Raw genomic sequence first — 20,902 nt, 5'->3', positions numbered from 1 at the left:
GCGCGCCCCTGTTAGCCGGTCCCGCTGGGCCGTTGGGGGGTTTCTTCCTCCTCTTTTTTCGCCCCCCGGGTTGCGGTGACACGCGGGTCGCTGGTGGGGAGAGCCGCGGCGTCGCGTGGGTGGTGTTTTGTCAGCTCAGCCGAGCAGAGGAGGGGGGTTGAAAACGGGCGAAGCATCCAAAAGATGCGTTCATCTGGGTGGGGTGAGCTTGGAGAGACAGGCCCGAGCTGAAGCGCGTCGCCCCTGGTGTGCTCGCGCGCGCGGCGGAGCTCATCCGGCGCAGGGAGCGATCCGGCGGGCAGCTGGAGCGTCGCCSTGCGCGGGGCTTGGAGCTGGCGGCGTTCCCTGAAACCCAAACTTGTGCTACCGTCCTTGAATAACTAAGTGACTCTGCCTAGCCGCGGCAGTAGCTGTCCAGGGATCGTCCTCCTCTRCGTTTCCCTCCTGCCCTTCCATCCTCCGTAGCGGCTCGCTACCCTTTTCTTAAAAAGTTCCGTCTGAGCGAGTTGCCGTCTTGAGATGATTTCCTCGTCTTCGTTTGGCGACCTGAAGTTTTCCCGGGCGTGTAGGACGCGATGTTGGTAGCTTAAAGGGACCCTTGCCCGCGGCCCCTCTCTGGGAAACGCACCGAAAGCCTGTAGCAACGTGCCCGTTAGAGGCAAGAACGTAGCTCAGGTGCCCAAAGCACTGGGGTCGGCGTTGCGTTCGGATCCCCCCGGCACTGGACAAGACCGTGCAATGTGACTCTAAAATGCAGGAGTTTGAGAGGAATTTCACGTTGTTACGTCGCTTGATGGTGTGGAGAAACACCTGTGCTCCATCAAGTTAGGGACTCTTCGGATAGTCTTTCAGAGTATGTTTCACAAGCCTTAAGTTCCTGCTTGGGGATGAGAATTTACCAAATTTGTAGGCAGATAAAAACATGTTGCCTTAATATGACTTACTACATCTACTATTCAGGTAGACTCTGCAAGTAAAGTTAGTGTCCAGTTTAGGAGACTTTTTTTTTAGGAGCTTTGTCACTGACTTTGCTGGAAAAGAGGACTTAATACAGTAATGCAAAGCAAAATTAGGGGTTTGTAACCTTAGAGTGTTTATTTGCAGTAATACTTGATTTTTTTTCTCATCCGTTTCAGCAGAACAAACGTGTTCACGTTGGAGCTACAAATATTGGTGTTCTGAGATCTCAGCTCTTCTRCCACGGTTCCTGTGCAAGCAAGTGCCATAAAAATGAATGTCCAGGGGAAAGGCTTCCCTTTGGACCTCGGAGGAAGCTTCACTGAAGATGCTCCGAGGCCACCGGTTCCTGGTGAGGAAGGTGAACTCGTGTCCACAGATCCAAGGCCAGTTAGCCATGGTTTCTACTCCAGTAAAAACGATGTCGTTAGAAATGAGATGTCCACAGCAACGCCAAGGCGCTCGGATTTGGATTTGGGGTATGAGCCAGAGGGGAGTGCTTCGCCAACTCCACCCTACTTGAAGTGGGCCGAGTCGCTGCACTCCCTGCTGGATGATCAAGATGGTATCAATCTCTTCAGGACTTTTCTGAAACAGGAGGACTGTGCAGATCTGCTGGACTTCTGGTTTGCCTGCAGCGGCTTCAGGAAGCTGGAGCCATGCATGTCTAATGAGGAAAAAAGACTCAAACTGGCAAAAGCCATTTATAAAAAATACATTCTCGACAACAATGGAATTGTGTCCCGGCAGATCAAACCAGCCACAAAAAGCTTCATAAAAGACTGTGTCATGAAACTGCAGATTGACCCTGACATGTTTGACCAGGCCCAAACTGAGATTCAGTGCATGATAGAAGACAATACCTACCCTTTATTCCTTAAGTCAGATATTTATTTGGAATACACAAGGACAGGTGGGGAAAGTCCAAAAATTTACAGCGATCCAAGCTCAGGGTCTGGGACAGGGAAAGGACTACCTGGTTATCTGCCTACTCTGAATGAGGACGAGGAGTGGAAATGTGACCAAGACACGGAGCCGGAGGCCAGCAGAGACTCTGCCCCCTCGAGCAGGCTCACCCAGAAGCTGCTTTTGGAGACCGCAACCCAGCGGGCCACTTCGACTCGGCGGTACAGTGAGGGGAGAGAGTTCAGGTACGTGAGCGCGCTGGCAGCACCCGTTCTGTGCGTCGCCTCTGCGGAGCGGAGCGGGGAGCTGTTGTGAATTTGGAGGAGCTGGGCAACAGGGGACGTTTGGCAGTCGCTGYTGCTCGGGCGTGGGCAAGCATCAGCATCGGGACAGGATGATGCTGCGGCGGCACTTTGTTGGGATGCAACTTTATTTGAATAGCGTTGCAAATTATTTTAAGGTTGTCTTTGGCTGTTTGTGTTTGATTCCYGTGAATCATGCCGGCAGCGTGTTTCTCACCCTCGGATACTGCTGCTGAGCGTGGTCTGGCTGCAGGACTTGGTGCAGAGCTGCCGGCCGCGGGCAGCCCTCCCGTGTACGCTRAACGAGTAGAGGAGCTTCGCTTTCCGGTTGGCTTTGAGCCTGCAGTGGCAGGAGGTCGGTGTTCAGTTATAGGAACACAGTTGAACGCAGCTCGTGGTAAAAGTTCACCCTGTAAATATACAAGGAAATGGTTGTGACGAGCCACAACTAGAGGCTGCAGGAAGCGTGCGGGGAATACCCTAACGTCCGTAATACTCATACGGGTCAAATGGGGTTCAGGGTGCTCCCTGGAAACGGTATTGCTTTGCCCTTGAGAGATTTATGACAGTGAATTCTAGCGGTGTCAAAGCAGGAATTGCTAAATCCAGCTAAAACCTTTCCGTTTTAAAGCTTTTCAGTTCATCAAAATAATAGCACTTTTTTCCATTCCCCCCCCCTTAGCTAGATGAGCTGCAGCGTTTTGCAGGCTGTTTTCTTCTGGGTCCCCCACCCAGTTCCAGCCAACATGGATTTTGGAACTTGCTGAGAGCTCAGTTAAAATTCCAGACAATTAACTTAGCAGGGAGTTCTCTGGGATCAATAAGTGTGTGTGTGTGTCTAACCCTCGCTGAATCAACAGAGCACGGCCAGAACACATTCCTCCTTTTTAAAAATAAAATCTCCTTGTTTTAAGACCTGCTTAGGCTAAAATCTGACACTCTGCGAAGATTACGAAATGAAGTAGCTGAACTGTCCTCTTCAAAGGGGCCTGTCTCATGAAAAGCATTTCTGTGTTTAATCTCCCYCAGCCGTCCCTTTAGGCTGGCAGCTGGAAATGCATCCCGCCCTGCGCAAGGTCTCCGCGCATTGCAGATGGTGAAATGTTTTCGTTGGGATTCTTGTTTTCTTATAGATTTTTGAGGAGGAGAGGTTGCATGTGAAACTGGAAAAAGGGGACTTCACGTGAACGCCTGCTGTTTTAATCAGGAGTCTGAAAAACAAAATCCCATGGTCCTAGGACTTTCCTGTGGAGTTAATAAAAACCTTGAATGTTTCTTGAAGTGCGATTTTCACTGAGCGATTGGGTAGTTATTATAAGCGAAGGATTAGAAAAGTCTACGATTTAAGTATCTTTTTATTTAATCAATAAGGGCTTTAAGATTGAAAACGACTTATTTGAGATTGAGTTGCATTCAGCTTCCCTTCTAAAGCAGGTAGCAGAAACCCTCTTGGAATACGGTGCTTCTCGGGTCAAATTTCAGAAAAAATGCAGTTTACCCATTATCTGAATATGTTGCTGCCAGATATTAAAATGATTAAGAAATGAGCTACGAAATAGAAGTATTTTGGAATGTAGTTCCTCAGTTGCAGGCATTTTCGTATGAGGTTGGAAACAGATGAAATAAATCTTCACCCGGGGAGGGAGGTCAGAAAAAATATATTGCTGCAAATTTGTTGTGTCCACCAGGCCGTCGTTGCAGCTACAGACAGACCCTCCATCGACCTGTTGGGTGGGGAGGCAGGGAAATGTTTACCATCGTCGCCAGAGCAGGAGTCACTTCCGAGCTTGGAGTAAACGAAGATAACCTTTTTTTTTTTTTCTTTTAAAAATTGGTATGTCAACTGCGGTAGCATCCAGAGCATGACCATGGAAGATGCTGCTGARTTGTGACGATCACTGCATTTGCTGATGGTTGAATTGCAATACTTCCAGGATGCTGTATGGAAAGAACTAGTTTGAATAGGCTGTTTTTTAAACTGTAGCATCTTTATACTGCAAATATTTTATTTGTTTACTTTCTCGGGTAAGTAAGTGCCTCAAAAGCCAATGGAGCTACTCGGAGCAAGAAGCGATAGCTGCATGTAATGTTTCAAAGGCTGGGTCCCAAATCATTCTGAAAATTTCCATAAACTTTACCTTTTTTGTGTGTTTGTGTTTAAGAATTTCTCATTTCTTTTCTAGAGGGAATGTTGAAATAAGCTGGTTTGCATTATATCTGAAGGCCTGTTTAATCTTCTCAGGATTTAACTTCTATTTCTTGGCTTCCATGGAAACTCTAAATAAAGAGGAATCTGAGCACATCTAATAGAAGTATTGCTCTGTTAGAAAACGAGCATCTTGAATCAGCTCCAAATATGTGCAGCAGAAAGTTCATAAATCTCAAAACGTTAGCTCCATTCTTATGAGGGAAAATGTAAAAAAAAAAAAAAACTCAAACTGGAGAAGACAATCCATTATTAATGGGGGCTGTTTTGAAGGTGTGCAAATATGCATGTATACGCGAGAATATCTTGAAGTAAAACCCCATCGCTGTTACCCACTGTGTTTTTGTGTGCGTAGGAAAAGGCCAATAGTCATTATAGTTAGGCTCCTGCAAATTAATTGGGCATTGGTTATGGATCAGTGAACTTCAAAGAGGGTAACCCCCAAAGAGCTGGCGCATTAACTCGCCGCTTCCGAAACTGATACTAACGTGGCAGCGAGTGCGGCTAAATCTTTCATTAACCTCCTTTGGACACACGGGCATTGGATTTTTCAGATAGGAAGAGCAGAAATTAAACCTGCGCCTTGGAACGGCTCTGCAGCCCGAGTTTTCTAGTGCTCCAGTAAAACGTGCTTGCTTTAAAAATTCGGAAATTTGTCAGTGGCTTGTGAAACTGTCACATCRTGGTTGTTTCTGCATAGGTCTCCTCTGCCATCTTTTTTGCTTTAGGTTGGAGAGAGTTCTGCCTTCCCCTCTCAAAAAAACGCCACTCCCGAAGCTTCGAGGGACAGAGCCCACAGAAATTGCCTTTGCTTTCTTTCCGTGGTGGAAATTGAGAAGTATGTGTGGTGTTTTGGGTGAATGGCTCTGATTTCTTCTCTTCCAAAAAGCGAAGCTGGTAGATTTTGTTTGGTTCTGTCCTGCACCTTGAAGTACTTCCCCAAACACAACCCGTTAAACATGAAGCCTGGAGGAGGGTGATGAGTGGACACATGCAGTAGGTGAAGTCTCTAGTCGCTGGACAGTGAGGACTGTTCTGGTGGGAGCTGAGAAAAGACAATTTGATAGGCATGGATGAAAAAACTTCTGAATGGTAGCTGGCTCCCTTGATTTACAACTTTTATTTTGTTTTTCAAGGACAGCTTGGCTACATGATCTAAGTTTTGGTTTCCACAGTGCTGAGTTGACTAAGCACATGGCTTTTCGGAAGTGCTGATGGTTCAAAAGGACAGATACTGTGGTTCTCCACTGGTGCTTGGGAGAAATGAGCAGGATGGTCTTTGTACTTGTGCTCAAATACTGGCAGTGTCTTTGGGCACACACAAGAGTAACTCTCGTCCAAATGTACAGCCTATACTTTTTCATAGCAGGCTACTCTGCAGAGAGAAAGCAAGGAGAGAAACCACTGAGGGAGGTTTTAGGAGGATGTGACAACCTGTAGTATGMGATTTGTTTCAAACCTGGCTCAGTGCAAACCCTAATCCTGAGGAGAAATTAGGGAACAGTTCAGGGAAGGTGTAGACTCTCTCCATTGCTTTGGCAACATAAATGGCCATGCCGCCAGAAAGGTCAGAAATTGGGCCTCCGTCAAGAAAAAGCTGAAATTTAGCTGGCAGATCTTATTTTGAAGCTTGCAATTCAGAATTGAATCATATGTTGCTCACTTCTTACTGAAAACTATGTAGTGAAGGAATTGGTGTTAATTGTACCAAATGGGTRGAAAACTGTGGATGCATTAGCTTTTGTGATTTTGCAGGTGCATTCTGAGYTTAGACAATTTAAGGTACATGTTACTGTTTCATCAACACTTCTTTTAACTGAAGCAGCAGCCTATRCTTTGAACTAGGCTATTGGAACTCCAAGAGAAGTTGGTTACTGGAAAAAGCTGCTACTAAATATTGTACCTGTGTGCAATGGCAGAAAGARGAGGCTTTTGGACTCAGCTGAGGGAACTTGTGAGGCTGATGGTGCCAGGCCTGGGTATAACTAACATCCTTTCTGTGCCGGGGCCATAGACCAGAGTGGTGGGTTTGTGAGGGACAGTTAGAGAGCAGTGGTGGGATTATATTGGACCTTCGCAGCATGGCATTCAAGCACTGTCATTAATCAGAGTTTGAAACATGGAGGTCTGGATCCAATGGGTATGTTTAGAGATACTGCAGAAGAAGCAAGGGGTGTTGTTCAYTGTCTCAGCCTGTCTAACATGACATCTTTCTATCTTGTCCCTTGTTGCATCATCTTTTCTTTTGCTTCCTTACTCTGTTGCAGAGCCATGCTTCGTAATCATTTTAGGAAGTGCAACGGATACCCCAGTGGTATTTGCTTGGTAAGAGGTGTGTGCTGCAGGTGGCCTATGAAACGTGTGTGTGTGAGCATTTGGTTTCTAGCATAGATGAATTTTCACTGGCTTGGGAGAAGCCTACCTGAGAAACCATCTCTTTTCTTGTCTCCAGCAGTGGCTGGATTGTTAGAGGTCCTGGTGGTAGCACTGCTCACGCATAGCAAGCAGGATGACCAGCGCGTTACTCTGGGTTGAGAAGGCTACGACCTGGAACAGCGGGTTTGCGTCCGCCTTCCGGGCATGCTGGGTCTCATTTGGTTTGGCTTGGTTTGTGGGAATGGAGGGACTGATTCCGGGAGCAGTATTTGCATCCATTTAAAATCGTTTTAATGCTAAGTTAACAGTTCCTAAACTTMTTTTCCAGTTGTGACTCTGCGCTTTGGCCAATAATTTTGTGCAGCTTGAAATACTAGCTAATGGCTTGGCTTAAATGAAAGCTGCTGGGCCCCTAACACCACTTGTAATTGATACGACCCTATTTGGAATCTGCTCGATTTGCAGAGCAGTGGCTATTTCCAAATTAAAATAAGTTGCAATACAGTAGTTTTGGTTCTGTGTTGTTCTTGACAGAAATTACTGACTAGAACAGAGTGAAGTAGGATCTGCTGCTAATAGCACTAGCTGCTAATTTTGTGGTCCTATGCAGCTTGAGCTCTGTAAGATATACGAAGCAAAGAGTGATGGTGTTTGTGCACAGAAGTTAGGCCAGTTTTTCTCAGATACATTGTTAAGCCGATGAACCTTCTGCACAGAAATGCTTACATTARCAGCGTAAAGTATTTATGCTGGCGTTTGCCAAGTTTTAAAATGGATTTTATTTGAAGAAGAATACCTTTTGTGCCCATTGCTTTGCCTCTACACAAATCAAGATGAAGAAGTGGTGTATTTGTTGTTTGGATATGGATCAGTACTTYGGCTTCTTTTTAAAGACAGGTAGTTAAGCTTTTAGTGCTTTGATGAATGAGGAGAGTTTTCTCCCCTCCTCCAGCAAACGATTGCTTTACTTTGTTAGCATCAAGGTTTACTTGGCTTACAAAACCTGTTCTTTTAAAAAGATGGAGTTGCTCTAATCATTGCAAACCAAATTTAGTCTAGTTTAGTCATCCTAGGGTCCTTCAGCTCATTAACAGTAATTAAATTTCACTCTTATCACAAATAAGGCAARCAGTGTGCTGAGCTCCACCAAGGGTCAAGGGGAGTTATAGCCCCCTTTTCTTGGTGCTGGTGAGGCCACACCAGCAGTACTGGGTCTCCTGCTGGATCCCCAAAAGCAAAAAGGATGTTGAGAAGCTGAAGCAGAACCAGCAGAGAGCTCCCGAGGTGTCAGTGGGGTGGAGCGCGTGGCCTCCCAGGAGGAGTGAAGGGAGCTGGGCTTGTTTCATCTGGTGTAATCTAATAGCAGCGTCCAGAGATTTAAATGGCAGTTATAAATACGATGGGACCAAATTCTTCTGGGAGTTGCAGATGATATAAGAAGCAGCAGCAGCCACAGAYTGCAGCTGGAGGCAGGGGGTAGGTTGGACATTAAGAGGGAAAAAATCTCCTGAGTGTGGTGCAGCGCTAGAAATGGTCCCCAGCAAGGAGGGRGCACCATCCTTGGAGGGCTTCACAGCTCACTAAAGCAGAACCACAGCCAGTGCCACGTGGTGGTGGTGGTGGTGGTCCTCTTCCTCCGAGGAGGCTTCCAGGGGTCCCTTCCACCCAAGTCTTCAAGGATTCACCAGATTTCAGAAATCATCAATGACTGCGTGCAGCATACCGCTTGGTAAAGAGAGCCTTGACCTGCATATGTTTTACCTCATTCTAAAAATAYGATTTTGCTTTTTCTTGCCTAATTTTGTAAATGCTTTAATCTAAACTTTTAGATTTTTTTGATATGTATACTGCAATGATGACCCAAATCATGAAATACAGCATTTAGAAAATCAGGCTGGGCTGTTTTGAGTTGTAGTCGGTTTGAGAAAGAACTGGGTACTAAAAAGCTAAATGAGAACWGAGCCAAGCCCAGGAAGCTGCGATAAGTGTGCCCAGGAGGTGGGCCACGTGATTACACCTTGGTTTTGATCTGCAGTTCAACTTTTAACTTTGCTCTGTGTTTTAAGTGTTTCTTTGTTGTAGCTATAATGGGCTAATCCCCTGAATAATTAGTTACCCTTGGACATGTTAAAAATGACTGCCTCTTGAATTTGTTCTCTTTAATAGCCTCTTAGATCCTGGATTTATTAACAATTGAGGCAGACTGTGAAGCCTTGTTATGCCAGGTTTTCTTGGAGGGAAAGGACTGAGAAAGTTGGGGGAGTGGTGGGAGAACGTCTAGTACCTGCTGGCCTTGCGTTACAGTATAGTCGTTGACTTCCCACCCATGTCCAAAATACTTGGAGATGGATTCATGCTAGCTCACTTAGTGCAAGACAGAAGGTCGAGGCTGCACAGAGCCATTGGAGCTGCTGCTTTCCAGCTTTTGCGCTGTGGAGCTAGAAAAATGGAAATACCTTAGTGTCTTTTGATAGTCCAGCCCCTGCTGTTTCCTCTGCTTGGGGTACCAGCCCGTCTGTCTGCTCCCCTCCCATGCACCTACGCTGCCATAGAGGCTCTTTGCTGTARGGCTGTTCTGGCTGGCGTTTAACCTTTCGTTTCCCCGGGGCCTGCTTTAGTTTCTGTCCAGTTCAGTGCACCTTTCGAAGCCGTACAAGAAGTGCTCTCTGCGTGCTGTGTTCAATAGCTGCCTGCTGGAGCGTGCTGCAGTCGTGGTTCATCTCGAGGTCCGGGACTTCWGAAGGTCCCCCGACAAGTCACGGTGCTGTGGCTATCCAGTGCAGGGCTAGCCATGCRGTTCCTGTGCGTTTAAAAATAAAACACTGGCCTAATTTCATTAGAATCGGTGGAAAAATCTGGTTTCCAAAGTGCCTGCATGTGTGGAGCAGAAAATTGCTATTTAAAAGAGCTCAGAACCGAGGTGCTGATACCCGAGATCAGTTCCTGGAAATATCATTGGATTATTAGGTTCATCCTTAAATCCATTAAGCAAATTACAGTTAATCAGTCAAATAAAAGAGGAAGGATCTGTTGCAAGGCCCTGTCTTTTGAGCCACATGTAGAGGCTGTAGTAATATTTTAATTTTCCGTCTGTCAGCGAATGTATTGAATCACTTCACTTCCTTATGTGGAGGATTTGAAATTAGAAACTGAGGTTAATTATCTGCATTAAATGGAATATGCGAACGCCACAAAAGCAAAAACCTTCACAATTTGGTATGGTCTGTTAAGCTAGACAGCCTGTTTCAGTACGGAGAGTGGTTATTTTTCCTTGTTTTGTTCCGTTTGAAGGGTTTTAGTCACAGTAATTGAAATGATTAAAAAGTCAAATTGCTCGTGAATATAATTCTGAACATCTTTCTGAAAAGGCCTGACACTTGGTGGGAGCCGCGGCAGCGGCTCGGCTGCGGGCTGCGAGACCGGTTTGCTCCRCCGTGCCCATGGCGCGTGCATTTGTCTGCTTGCAGAAAAAAATCTGCACGTGTTTTTCTGCTGTTTCTGCGTGGCTGAGGCCGCTTGGCCTTAGTGGTTTGGTATCAGTCTCTCCCGTGCCCATGGACTGCCATAACGGTGCTATTTAGTGGTCGTAATTTGGAGAAGAGCTGCGCTTGTGAGCGAATCAGATACAAAACAGAGCCCGACACCAGCAATCCTAATGCMAGTAATTAGCTAATTACTGCCTGCTTAGCTTGAAAGCGCAGCTCTGTCGCTTTGGAGCCTGCAAAAAAGACAGAGCTATTGGAAATTGCACCATCGGCACTGCACCACCGGCTGCTCTGGGCACGGCTTGGTGGTTGAAACATCCGTTTTTGTGCTGCTGCTGCAGTACGCGTGACTCGGTTTCGAACCGCTGTCGGAAGCGTTTCTGTTTGTGGCACGAGCTTGACAAGTAACTCGCCGCCGCACGTGAATCTTTGGGAAAAAAAAGAGCAGCAAGAAGCTGAACAGGGTCTTAGTCAGCACCTTTAGTTTGAGGGAGGGGGGAGTTCGCTGCATCCTTTACGTGAAATTTGAGAGGAAGAGTCACATGCAGTTAGTTCCAGAGGCGTTTTAAAATGTTCTAAGGTCTGGAGAACACACTTCTGACTTTGTGATTAAAAGCCCCAGACGCTGTTCTCTTGACTTTTCTCCTATATGSAATTTATGACAGCTCTAAAGTGCAAAGAGCTTCTCTAAGTGCAGAGAGCTTCTCCAAGTCGGGGGCTGCCATGTGCATCTCTGCTCCTTGAGGGGCCAAGAGGGCTCTTCGCTGATGCGGTGAGACCAAGTCGTGSTCAGAAATTAGGTTGTGGCAGGTCACGCTCGCGCAGAAAAGTGGAGCCATCTGTGCCCAGTCCTGGTCCAAGTTGTTCTCTGTTGTAAGCGAGTGATGGGCTTAAGTGGAGCTGTTGTAACTTTAAGTCACATTATCCCAGTTCTTTAAAACCCCCGTGGAAATTGGATTTTACCTTTGAAGACTCCAGAGTACAATTTTTTGGCAAGATTTGGAATTAGTTGGTCCTCTGGGCTCATCCTTTAAGCACATTTTAGAATGTCCTTATCTTATTTTGTCCGAAAGCGGAGGGGGTGAAAGCCATAGCTAGAGGAAAAACTACCTCCGACGTGCCACGCTGAGACCTAATGGTTAGCATCAGGACCTCGTGGTAGTTCCYTGAGTTATCTCCAGGACTAATGAGCAGAAGGTACCATGTTTTGTTTTTATTTCTGTCCCATCCTTACATACCTGTGGGCCCATGGTGGGAAGGAGAGTCTGAGTCCTCTCCCTCTCCCCATTTTTCTTTTTCTTCCCCCCCCCCCCAATAGGTGTGGGTTTTTTGGCATTTTAGCTCTACTGTGTGTTCAGATGCATGCCACTGCTGGAAGAAGGAAACCAGTAGGAGTGCGGAGATGAGCAGCAATCCACATTTAGAGTGGCTTAGCTGCGCTGGAAAGCCATGGCTTTGATGTTCACCAGTTTCACCCTTTTGAATTGTAAATGTAGGTCTTTTTCTTGGCTGGCAATCAGCCTTTATGACTGATGGAGACTTATCTGGAAGAGTGGCTTCCTCGTTCTGCCACTGCTGGTAGCCTGGTCCAGGCGGGAACTTTGGGACCTCAGAGCAGCAAACGTGTTCGTGTGGGATCGTTTGATAGCTGAGGACCTCTAGGCTGGTACAGATCGGAGCCGAGTACCATGGATTGATTTGCAGAAAGACTACGGGGAACTAGCAGGTAGGATCCATAGGGACAGGAAGGAAGGAGCTTGGTAAGGTTGTATCCTGCTGTAGCTAGCAGGTTTGCTCAACTTTGTCCTGCCTCTGCCTCACTGGAGGGAAAGCTGTAAAGCCGTTTGGCAGCAGACATGTGAGCGAGCCCTGCGCTGGAGTGATTGTTGCCCTCGAGGATACCAAAAGAGGAATCAACAAATAGAAATTATTCTATTAGCAGGGGCAAAGTTCACAGGTTAACTGTCATGTCAAATCAATGACATAGAGGCTTGATCTCCAGCACAAGGGCCTTATTGTATACAAATAAGAGGGCCGAAGCAAAGGCACCAAGTTCTTGTGCTGTAACATTTGCAGCATGCTGAAGAAAAGGAAGTTCTGTAGCGATTCCAACATGAAATGCCTCCGTAGGACATCTGCCTCATTCCTACTTCAAATGATTATAAAACATGACCTTGAATCCTTGTTCTCCTCCTTCTGCTTCTACCCAGATCAAATTTTCACAGGGGCTTTTTTTTTTTCTTAATAAAAAGTTAGGGGCCTTTGCTGAGAAGCCTCATCTTTGCACTTTTAATGCACAGCCCATGTGAATGTCACAATATTTATTTCTTTAGGAAATGAGATGTGTTCCTTCCTGAGCCACAAAATGAAGCCTTCAGGTATGGTTGCAGCCTCAGGTGTGCACAGCATGTGTCCCCTTAGATCTACTAGTGCTCAACTGAGACCATCACCCCCGAGTCCATGGTTGCTTGGTCATGGTCTCTGCCAGGAAGAGACAAGGGCAGAAGCTTTCTTCTTTGTTACGGAACTAATTATATTTAATGCATCTTTGAATATCAGGACCTGCAAGGGTATTTTGTTTTCTGCTCTTGAGAAAAGCTACTTTGAAAATGCTTCCGTGGCCATCTTTTCTTGAGGTTTGACTAACCCTTGAACAAATGGATCAGCTCAAAACAAGATGGAAATGGGCAGCAAAGGATGTGTGCATGTGTCACTGTTGTGTAGGATTTAGCACGCCGTAAAATAGTGTTGCGTGTTTCCCCTCAAGATATACGCAGTGAAGTGTGTAACCTGGGGGTAATTTGAATGCTGCTTGCTGGGGAAAGTAGCCCAACTGGAGGCATTTGGGATGGCAGGGCCACCCGCTCTCCATGAACGGTGGGTTTGGTTCTCCCCCAAAACGGGGGAAGCCTGTAACAGCTAGAGGAGCCTGTTATAATCGATCCGTAAACTCTCGTTCTTCTGAAGAAAGCAAACTTTCCAAACGAGCATGAGAAAAAACTTTCCTTTTGTAATCCTTGAGATAACAGGTCGTGCAGCTTCACCCAGTGGCTCTTGCACAATAACTTGTGGTCGGGCTGAAGTGTCTATTTTAGAAAGGCATCCAAGCGATGGGAGGTCACGCAGCATTTTTGTTATCTCTTCCAGTGATGAGTTACTCTCACTGTTAGCAGTTTGTTCCTTGTTGCCTGCTTCCATTTTCTTTCAAGTTTTTAGCTGCTGGGTTTTATGATGCCTTAGCTCACTTAGGGACTGCAAATACCTCTGTGTGTTAAAAACAAAACAAAACAAAAACCAAAACCCAAAAACTGAATGGGTGTGAATATTCTCCCGAAGTGGCAGAAGCTTTGTTATGGAAAGCTCTTTGGTTTTATTACACTTTTCAGCCCTCCAGTCAACTGTTAAACAAGCCTTAGCTTGTCGTGGTTGACAAACCTTAACTCTGGTCCCAGACCTAACCTACCAGTTTAAAAGGCAGTTTTCTTTTGTTTGCAGATTTCTGGGTGGGGACCATTGGGCTTCTAAGAGAAATTAACTTGTGGCATCTCTTCCCTCTCCCACCCCGAATAATTTAAGTGTTATGTTAACTGTTCTGTCACTTCTATGCACCAAAAGGAGCTCTCAGCCTATGGTTTAGGATCTGGGCTCTCTCTTTTACCCAAAGTGCTTTTCCAAGCGCTGAGAGCCCAAGTAGATGGGAATGCATAAGTATTAAATAGAAGCAGCTGCATGATTGGTGTCAGCAACTGAAGACAAAATGTAGGAAGTTTTTAGAGTGATTCATCCGTAATTATTCAAAAAGCATGTTGAATTTATTCTTAAGCTTTGGAGAAGAATTCTTGCAAGCCTGGCGTGTGCAGCCTGTGATGTTTATACACCTGAGCAAATGCCTGTCTCAGCAGTTTGCTCATGCCGAGCGCTCCAGATCTAAATCCCTTCAAAGGTAAACCTAGCACACCTTTGTCTCTGCTTGGGTTTCTTTCTTTAAAGTTTTCGCTGGTGAGGTTGGACCAGTTGTGGCAGTGGCTGACACTAGGACGGGCAGGACTCTGTGGCTCACACCATTTTCATAACTGTTCCGTGCAGATTTTGCTCGGGGTAGATTTAGGTGGCACAATGGCAAGGATTTTAGCAGCTGGCTGATGCAAACGTACTGATACAACCAGTGGAGAGGGAGAAGCTTCACGTGCCCACAGCCACTGTAGCCAAGTTATCAGTTGTGTCTGCTCTCTTCTTTATTTTTTCCCCACATCCTTTCAACAATATCTGTCATTGTGGAGACTCTAGTGGCCTGGGGAGGAAGTTTCTTGTACAGTCACCGTAGGATGCAGCCGACTTGTTGCGATGTTTTATACTGATTTTAGGGATGTTAGAAGGTACAGTGCTTTTCATCGTGGAATATCACTGCAGATGTTGGCACTTCCTCCCCAGCTGGGCAAAAGTCAGGATTTTAATTTTCAGCCCTCTGGTATTCAAGAGATGTTAGTCTGCCCCGAGAGGCCTTTTTCAAATGCTTCTTTTCGTCCGTGGTTGAAAAGAAGTTGGAAACGTGCTACGCTAAACTGGCTGAAAATTGTTGACAGTTGTTGCTGGGTTTTGTGCTAACGCAACGCTCTGTCCAACTCGCCGGCCCAGGTGAGCACTCGCGCAGGGCAGGGCTCTTGCCCACATGGCCGAGGAGGGCAGCTTACCTTAGATCAGCCTAAAGTGCAGTGGGCGTCACTGCTGAGCAACACCTCGCGGCTTCATCAGATTTGGGACGCATTTTTTCTCTGGTGAGACACGCGTGTCATCTACGTGGTGTCGTTCACACCAGCTTTCAGTTTGTTCCGGTGCAGCAGGACCTCCGAGGCTGGCATCGCGCGGTTTTGGCAGGTGAGAATGCCCCGCGCTTTGCACTGCAGCGAAGGGCTTGGAGGGCAACAGGATTAACTTCGCATCGGTGTGAGGCAAATACTCCCTCACCAGCACAGAGTTCTGGTTCCGGTAACACTTCTTCTCTTCCAGTAACGTTTCCTCCTCTTCTGTAGGTCAGGTGACACCCCATCCTTAAAGCCCAAATTGAAGCAGCGCCTTTGTTGGATCCCAGATCTCCTCAGGAGCAGGAATTACAGAGAAGTGGCTAGGAGTAACGGTATCAACCCTAAGGAGGTGGGAAACACTAGCAGTAAGTGGGTAGGAAGTGCAGTGGGACAGTGCACATCTCTGACCCAGGCATCACTGAGGTGGCCTGATGGGGACTTGGAGCAGTTCACCAGTCAAGCTGCACTGTCCCATCAAGCTTCCTGGCTAGAAAAGATGAACAAATCTGGGGAAGGTCTAAACTCTCGGAGCAGCAGTGCATGTTTTAGCCCCTCTTGCTAAGCCCTGCATCCTGTACTTGCACTTTTAGTCAAAAGTTAAAGGAGGCTTTTCTGATCCTGCAGCAGTTTCTAGGGAAAAGTCATCTGGTACCATTTTGACACATTTTCCTTTCATGATGCAGAAGGGAAAATTCTGCATTTCTAGAGAGTCAGCTGTCCCTTGTAAACACCTTCAGCTTGGATTTGGTGCTTTTAGCCAGAGTGAGGTGGCTTATTGGAGCTGTAGTGACTGAATTGACATCCCACCAGTTTTGTAGTGAAGATGTTCTCCTTGCATCCTGGCCTCCAGTGCCTTCCCACAGCGCTTCCACATGCTTGGAAGGGCAGGTGCATCCTACGGCTCTTTGGATTTGGCTCCCCAACAATAGGATACATTTCAGAATCGGCACCAGTAAAGGTCAGAGCATGAGCAGTTGCTTGGACTTGCAAAGGTGGTCCAGGTTTTGGTCCCTGACAGCGATGCCCCTAGTCAGCTCTGCCAGGACTGCTCCCTTTCTCACCTCCTGTAAGCTCTTCTATTTGGAGCTATCAACCACACTGCTAGCAGGCAAGCTACAAGCAACCCTTTGCCTTGTTAATTGCTTGCTGCGGCTTGGCGCTGGCAATGTCAGAAACCCTCCCAGGTGGCCCATCTTGGGCTGTAGACTTGGGTGTAGTGTGTTGCCTCAGGTGGCATGGAGCAGGATAATCTTCTCGCTTCCCAGCTTTGGAAATTGTCCTGGAAGCCTGAGCTGAAGAAACAGGGTGGGACTGGAGCCAAACCTCTTGTTCCAGATGGGACAGTGGTGGCAGGAACACCTATTGTCCACAAAGGTGTTGCCAAGCCACAGCAAGCAATTAGTGGGGAAGAAAGAGGTGCTTCCTTTAAAATTTGAATTTTATGAATAGGTCTTTTTTTTTTAATTAAATATACATATGTTGATATGCCAAGCAGGCAAAATCAGGAAAGAGCAAGCATCTAAAATTAGGTAATTTGGGTAGCTAACAAGTTAATAATAAAACAGATTAGTTTGTCAAATGGAATTATAGTCTGTCCTGAGTGACAGCGTTTATAGCATCAGTGTACTCTGCCTTTGGCACAGAGGGCGAGTAAAGCAGTCTTTGCTGTGACTGAATGGTAGCAGAGTCTCTTTCTAACCATATTGTTGCCTGTGTAGTTGTGGTGGAAACAGTTTGAAAATACAATTTTTGTCTCCTTTGGAAGGTCAGCTGTTAGTGTTGGGAATCTAATCTCTGCACTGGATAAACTGCCGACCCCTCTGGGCTTCAGAAAGGCTTTCAGAAGCTCTCCCTTTCGTACAGAGAACCCTTCTGTACCAATTCCCTCTCCTAGGTGATGTTTCACAATTTGTACTTGTAGTAGCCTGCTGGTTTTTACCTTCTACTGGATTGAGATTTGGTGTATTGCTTCCCTAGATTAGTGGGTAATCTGAAAGTGAATTTGGAAACAGAGGGGCAGGATTTCAGAAAACCGACTACTAAAGGAAACAATTAAACTTGATTTATGCCATGCTCCAAATCCAGAATGATAATACTAATCCTAGCTCTTGATGCTTCTGCACTAATTTGGTTGGCTTCACCTTCTGAACGTGGTGGAAATCTCTGCCTTGGGGTTTGGAGCATTGCAAACGCAGTCAGGGGTGCTGGGCTCAGGCTAGGCTAGTGCCTCACAGGAGAGAGAAGAGAACATTCTCCGTGTCTTAAAGAGATTACAGCCTGAAGTTTAAATCTGAGGTGACTGAACTTGAGGAGCTCATAGCAGATGTTTTCCAAGTTCTGTTAGGAGAACTTCCAGTAGGTCCATTAACTATAGATAGGATAAGTAATAGATTTTAAAAATCACCAGGCTTTTTGTATTGGCCTCTTTCCACTACCTTTGGTCCCTCTATCCTTCTGTCACCTCCTAGCTGAGATTTTGTCATTTGGACAGGGAGCTGTGTCTCGCTGCTGTCCGTTTTCCCGGAAACTGCAGCTTGGTCCTTCTTCATCTTGCCCTTGCGTAGGGTTGAGTTTGTGTTTGGCCTCTGCCTGGCTAATACTGACTGCTAGCAAGCCTGTCTCTGCACTTCTAATCCTTTCAGCATAATGACATTGGCAATTAGTGACCAAAAAAGCCTGCTGGAAAGCAAAGTGGTTTTTATTTACAGTGTGCATTTAAGAATAAAATAGATTTATGAGTTTGGATCGGAAGTCTGCTTTTTTGATTAGGTTCATCTAAAATAAAACTTGCCATTCCTTAGGTTCTTTGGAACCTGTCTGTCTGCACTGGCCTTCCCCTACGGATAAAACTACCGCCAAGGAGCACAGAGACTTGCTTATTTGGCCGATTGCCCTGTGCGATTAAGGGAGCTCGTGTGCTTGCCTCGCTGACTTGACCCCAGCGCAGTTTTGTGTCGAGCACCAGGAGCAGCCGTGAAGACAGCTGTGTGTCAGCTGAGCAGCTCCTGGGCCTGTCGCTGCACGTGTTGAGCAGAAGTGAGGACTGCAGGTGTGGGGAGTCCTTTTCCAGTGATGAGGTGAATGTGGCGATGTGAAGCATCAGAGTGGTGGTAGTAGGGAAGGAGAGGAGGATGGTGGGCAGACATCACCTGTATCTGCCGTTGCAAGAAGCTGGTCAGCGCTAAGCAGAGAGCTGAGAGGTGATGGTCCTTGCGTGGCTGTGATGAGCTGTGCAGCATGGAGTTAGAGAGGGAGAAGGTGTGGTGGAAAAGCACGGAGATTACAGTCTGGGTTTGAAGAATCAGGAGCAGGTAGGTGATGTGCTGCCATGTTGGCTGGGGAGCTTTAATGATCTGCTGACCGTGAGAGCTGGCAGAAACTGGTAAAGGCCTGAGCACCCTATGAGTTCTTAAGTGCTTTATTAGCTCTTTGCTGCTATTTGCATCTCCAGCTTCCCCTATGGGCAAAACAGGCATGCATCATTTCTTGGAGACAAGTGTGCCCCATTCGCTTATCCCGTTCACTTTCAGGTATGTGCTGGCTTTCCTTGCCTTAATCCAGTCCTTTCTTCTTGCTCTTCCATTGGCCCCTACTGAGTTAGATCCAGTATCTCATCATAGTTGTATCGTAATTCTGCTGAGAGTATTGCAAGAAAATCTGCTGAGAGAGGTAAATGTCAGTCACGGCCACCTTACCTGGTATTGGTAATAGCCCTGCTTCAAGCAAGAGGTTGAACTAGAGGCCTCCAGAGGTCCCTTCCAACCAATACTTCTGTAATTTTACAGTTCTTGGTTAACTGCACATCTTAAGGACTTCTTCATCTTTTATGCAATGCGTTCTGCAGAAATATGTATTCTCATACAGCTGACGTAATGGCACTAACTGCTAGAGGGATGGTCAGGAGATAGGGAGCCGTCATTGGAAAGGATCAGAAAATACTATCCAAAAGCCCTACTCAAGGGCTGGACTCAAGTTCCAGCAACCCAAGTCACATGAACAAGAAAAAGTACTTTAAAAATCTAATTTGCATTTAATGTGAGAAATGAAGCCACTATACCATAACAATAATCTATACTAAATTGTGTCTTTGTCATTCTCTCCTCCTCTCCATGTATTTTTAAAAACTCCTGTCTAAAAGGTTAAGCTTTAAAAATGAAAAAGGTATATTTCCTTTCCTTTTTATCATTGCATGGTTTTTGATTTGCTGTTTGATCTAAGTTCTCATACGTTGACTGCATGGGAGATACAGTATTGGAAAGTAAGTGACTGTTTCTTTAAAAATTTTAAGGCTAAAGACATATTATTAGCATTTAAGTAAAGCGCATTTTCAAATAATATAAATAGAACAAATGGAAAATTTTGTTGTTTAGTTTTGGTTTGCAAGTTAGGGTTCTCCTGTATCTCTTTAAATATCTAATCTGAAATTTGCACATCTGGTAGTGAATTTTTCTGTACAGTACAGCAACCAGAGTTTATGAATCTTACCTCTGAGGCCAGCAAAGGTAGGACTGGGCTGAATAAATACACCATTTTTAGAAGTCTGTAGTGATGTTCCAGGAACTCCTGCAGCTGAGCTGCTTAGAATTGAGTTTGAAGGTTTTAAGCATAGATAGGGAAATATGTCATCTGTGTAAATTACTCTAAATTACCTGCAATTTGTTGGGAGTTGCCATTTGTAAGTGCTTATTGCAACTCTAGATATTTGAGGAAGCTTTTGATTATCCTGAGCTTGTAAAAAGTAATGGGCTATTTCTTAATTGTTGTCCTCTGTGAAGTATAATTACCTGTAATGTATAGCTTTTTATTTGTCGGTGCCGCAAACAGGAAATCAAGAATGTCTGATTGGGGTAAGTTTGGGGACTGCACCATAGCTTGTCATTGCATCAGGTGACTTACAAGAATCAAATGCCATGTTTATATTGAGATTAGTCTCTGGTATCGTGTTCTGGAGGCCTTCAAAGAATTCTGGAAACCTTCAATGTCTGCGTGTCTTATTGCACAGGAGAATGACTTGTGTTTCCCTTGCACACTTCCTCTTCAAACAGCTACCATTTTTGGAGCAAGGTAGTGGCATCTTTTATTCTGATGTATCGCATGAAGATTTCAGAGGAATAGGCTGAATAGGAATTAACAGCTTAAATGCAGTTAATCAGAAGATGTTGTAGAGCTCACTGTTGTTCATGAACACTGGAGGGAAGAGCAAGTTCATTAAAACTTGAAGTTGTTAGATTTAAAGAATCACCATGATCACTGGTGTTCAGAGTTACCTGGATGTGTAGAGTGAGCAGAGATAGGGCTTGAATTTGCCATACCTAACTTGGGTCTGCTGGAGTCCAAAAGTCTGTCTTATCCAAAGCCAACGTAGCACTGGGCTGCCCTTGACAAAACCCCGGTGGTGTTCGTCTGGGACCAGGGCACACGCTGGAAATACGTCTGTCGGGCAGAACGCTTGATGCTGAGATTTGACGTCGATTAGGTGGGTATGTTGCATGGCCAAGGTCTACCTGTAAAACTGCTTCTCACCGGGTTCGTGTTCTCCCACGTGAGGGACGTGCGTGTGGTCATTTGTGCTGAAGCTTTCGTAGCTGTCTTTCCCAACAAGTTGTGGGAGGATGCATCTGTCCTCCTTGGGCATTGCATGAGGACATTGGAGCTTTCTTGAACATTTTTGAGGATTTTGTTGTTGTTGTTCTGGGGTTTTGTTTTGCTTGCTAGAGCGGCAATAATAGAACTGTTGAGTTGGCTGCTTTCACCTCTTCTCATCTACACCCAGTCTTGGCTGTGCTGAGCCAAAGTGTGGCTCTGGGGAGTTGTGGAGTAAAATGGTAATGTAGATAGACACAGCCGAGCAAGGGCTTTACATTCAGA

At 45.9% G+C, this 20,902-nt stretch overlaps 1 protein-coding gene across 1 annotated transcript in view; it reads left to right on the top strand.

Annotated features, from left to right (window-relative positions):
- Positions 1-73: 73 nt before the first annotated feature.
- AXIN1 (axin 1) overlaps positions 74-20,902 on the top strand; it is an 83,275-nt gene continuing 62,446 nt past the window's right edge. The window contains exons 1-2 of the mRNA XM_085307213.1: positions 74-853; positions 1,140-2,108. Coding sequence (XP_085163339.1) covers positions 1,231-2,108 — 878 coding nt within the window. The 5' untranslated portion in view covers positions 74-853; positions 1,140-1,230. The remainder of the gene's footprint in view (positions 854-1,139; positions 2,109-20,902) is intronic.

This window comes from Rhea americana, unplaced genomic scaffold, assembly GCF_003343005.1.
Source record: "Rhea americana isolate MKP2758 unplaced genomic scaffold, rheAme1 scaffold_255, whole genome shotgun sequence".
Lineage (NCBI taxonomy): Eukaryota > Metazoa > Chordata > Aves > Rheiformes > Rheidae > Rhea > Rhea americana.
This window is presented reverse-complemented; position numbering and strand designations above follow the sequence as displayed.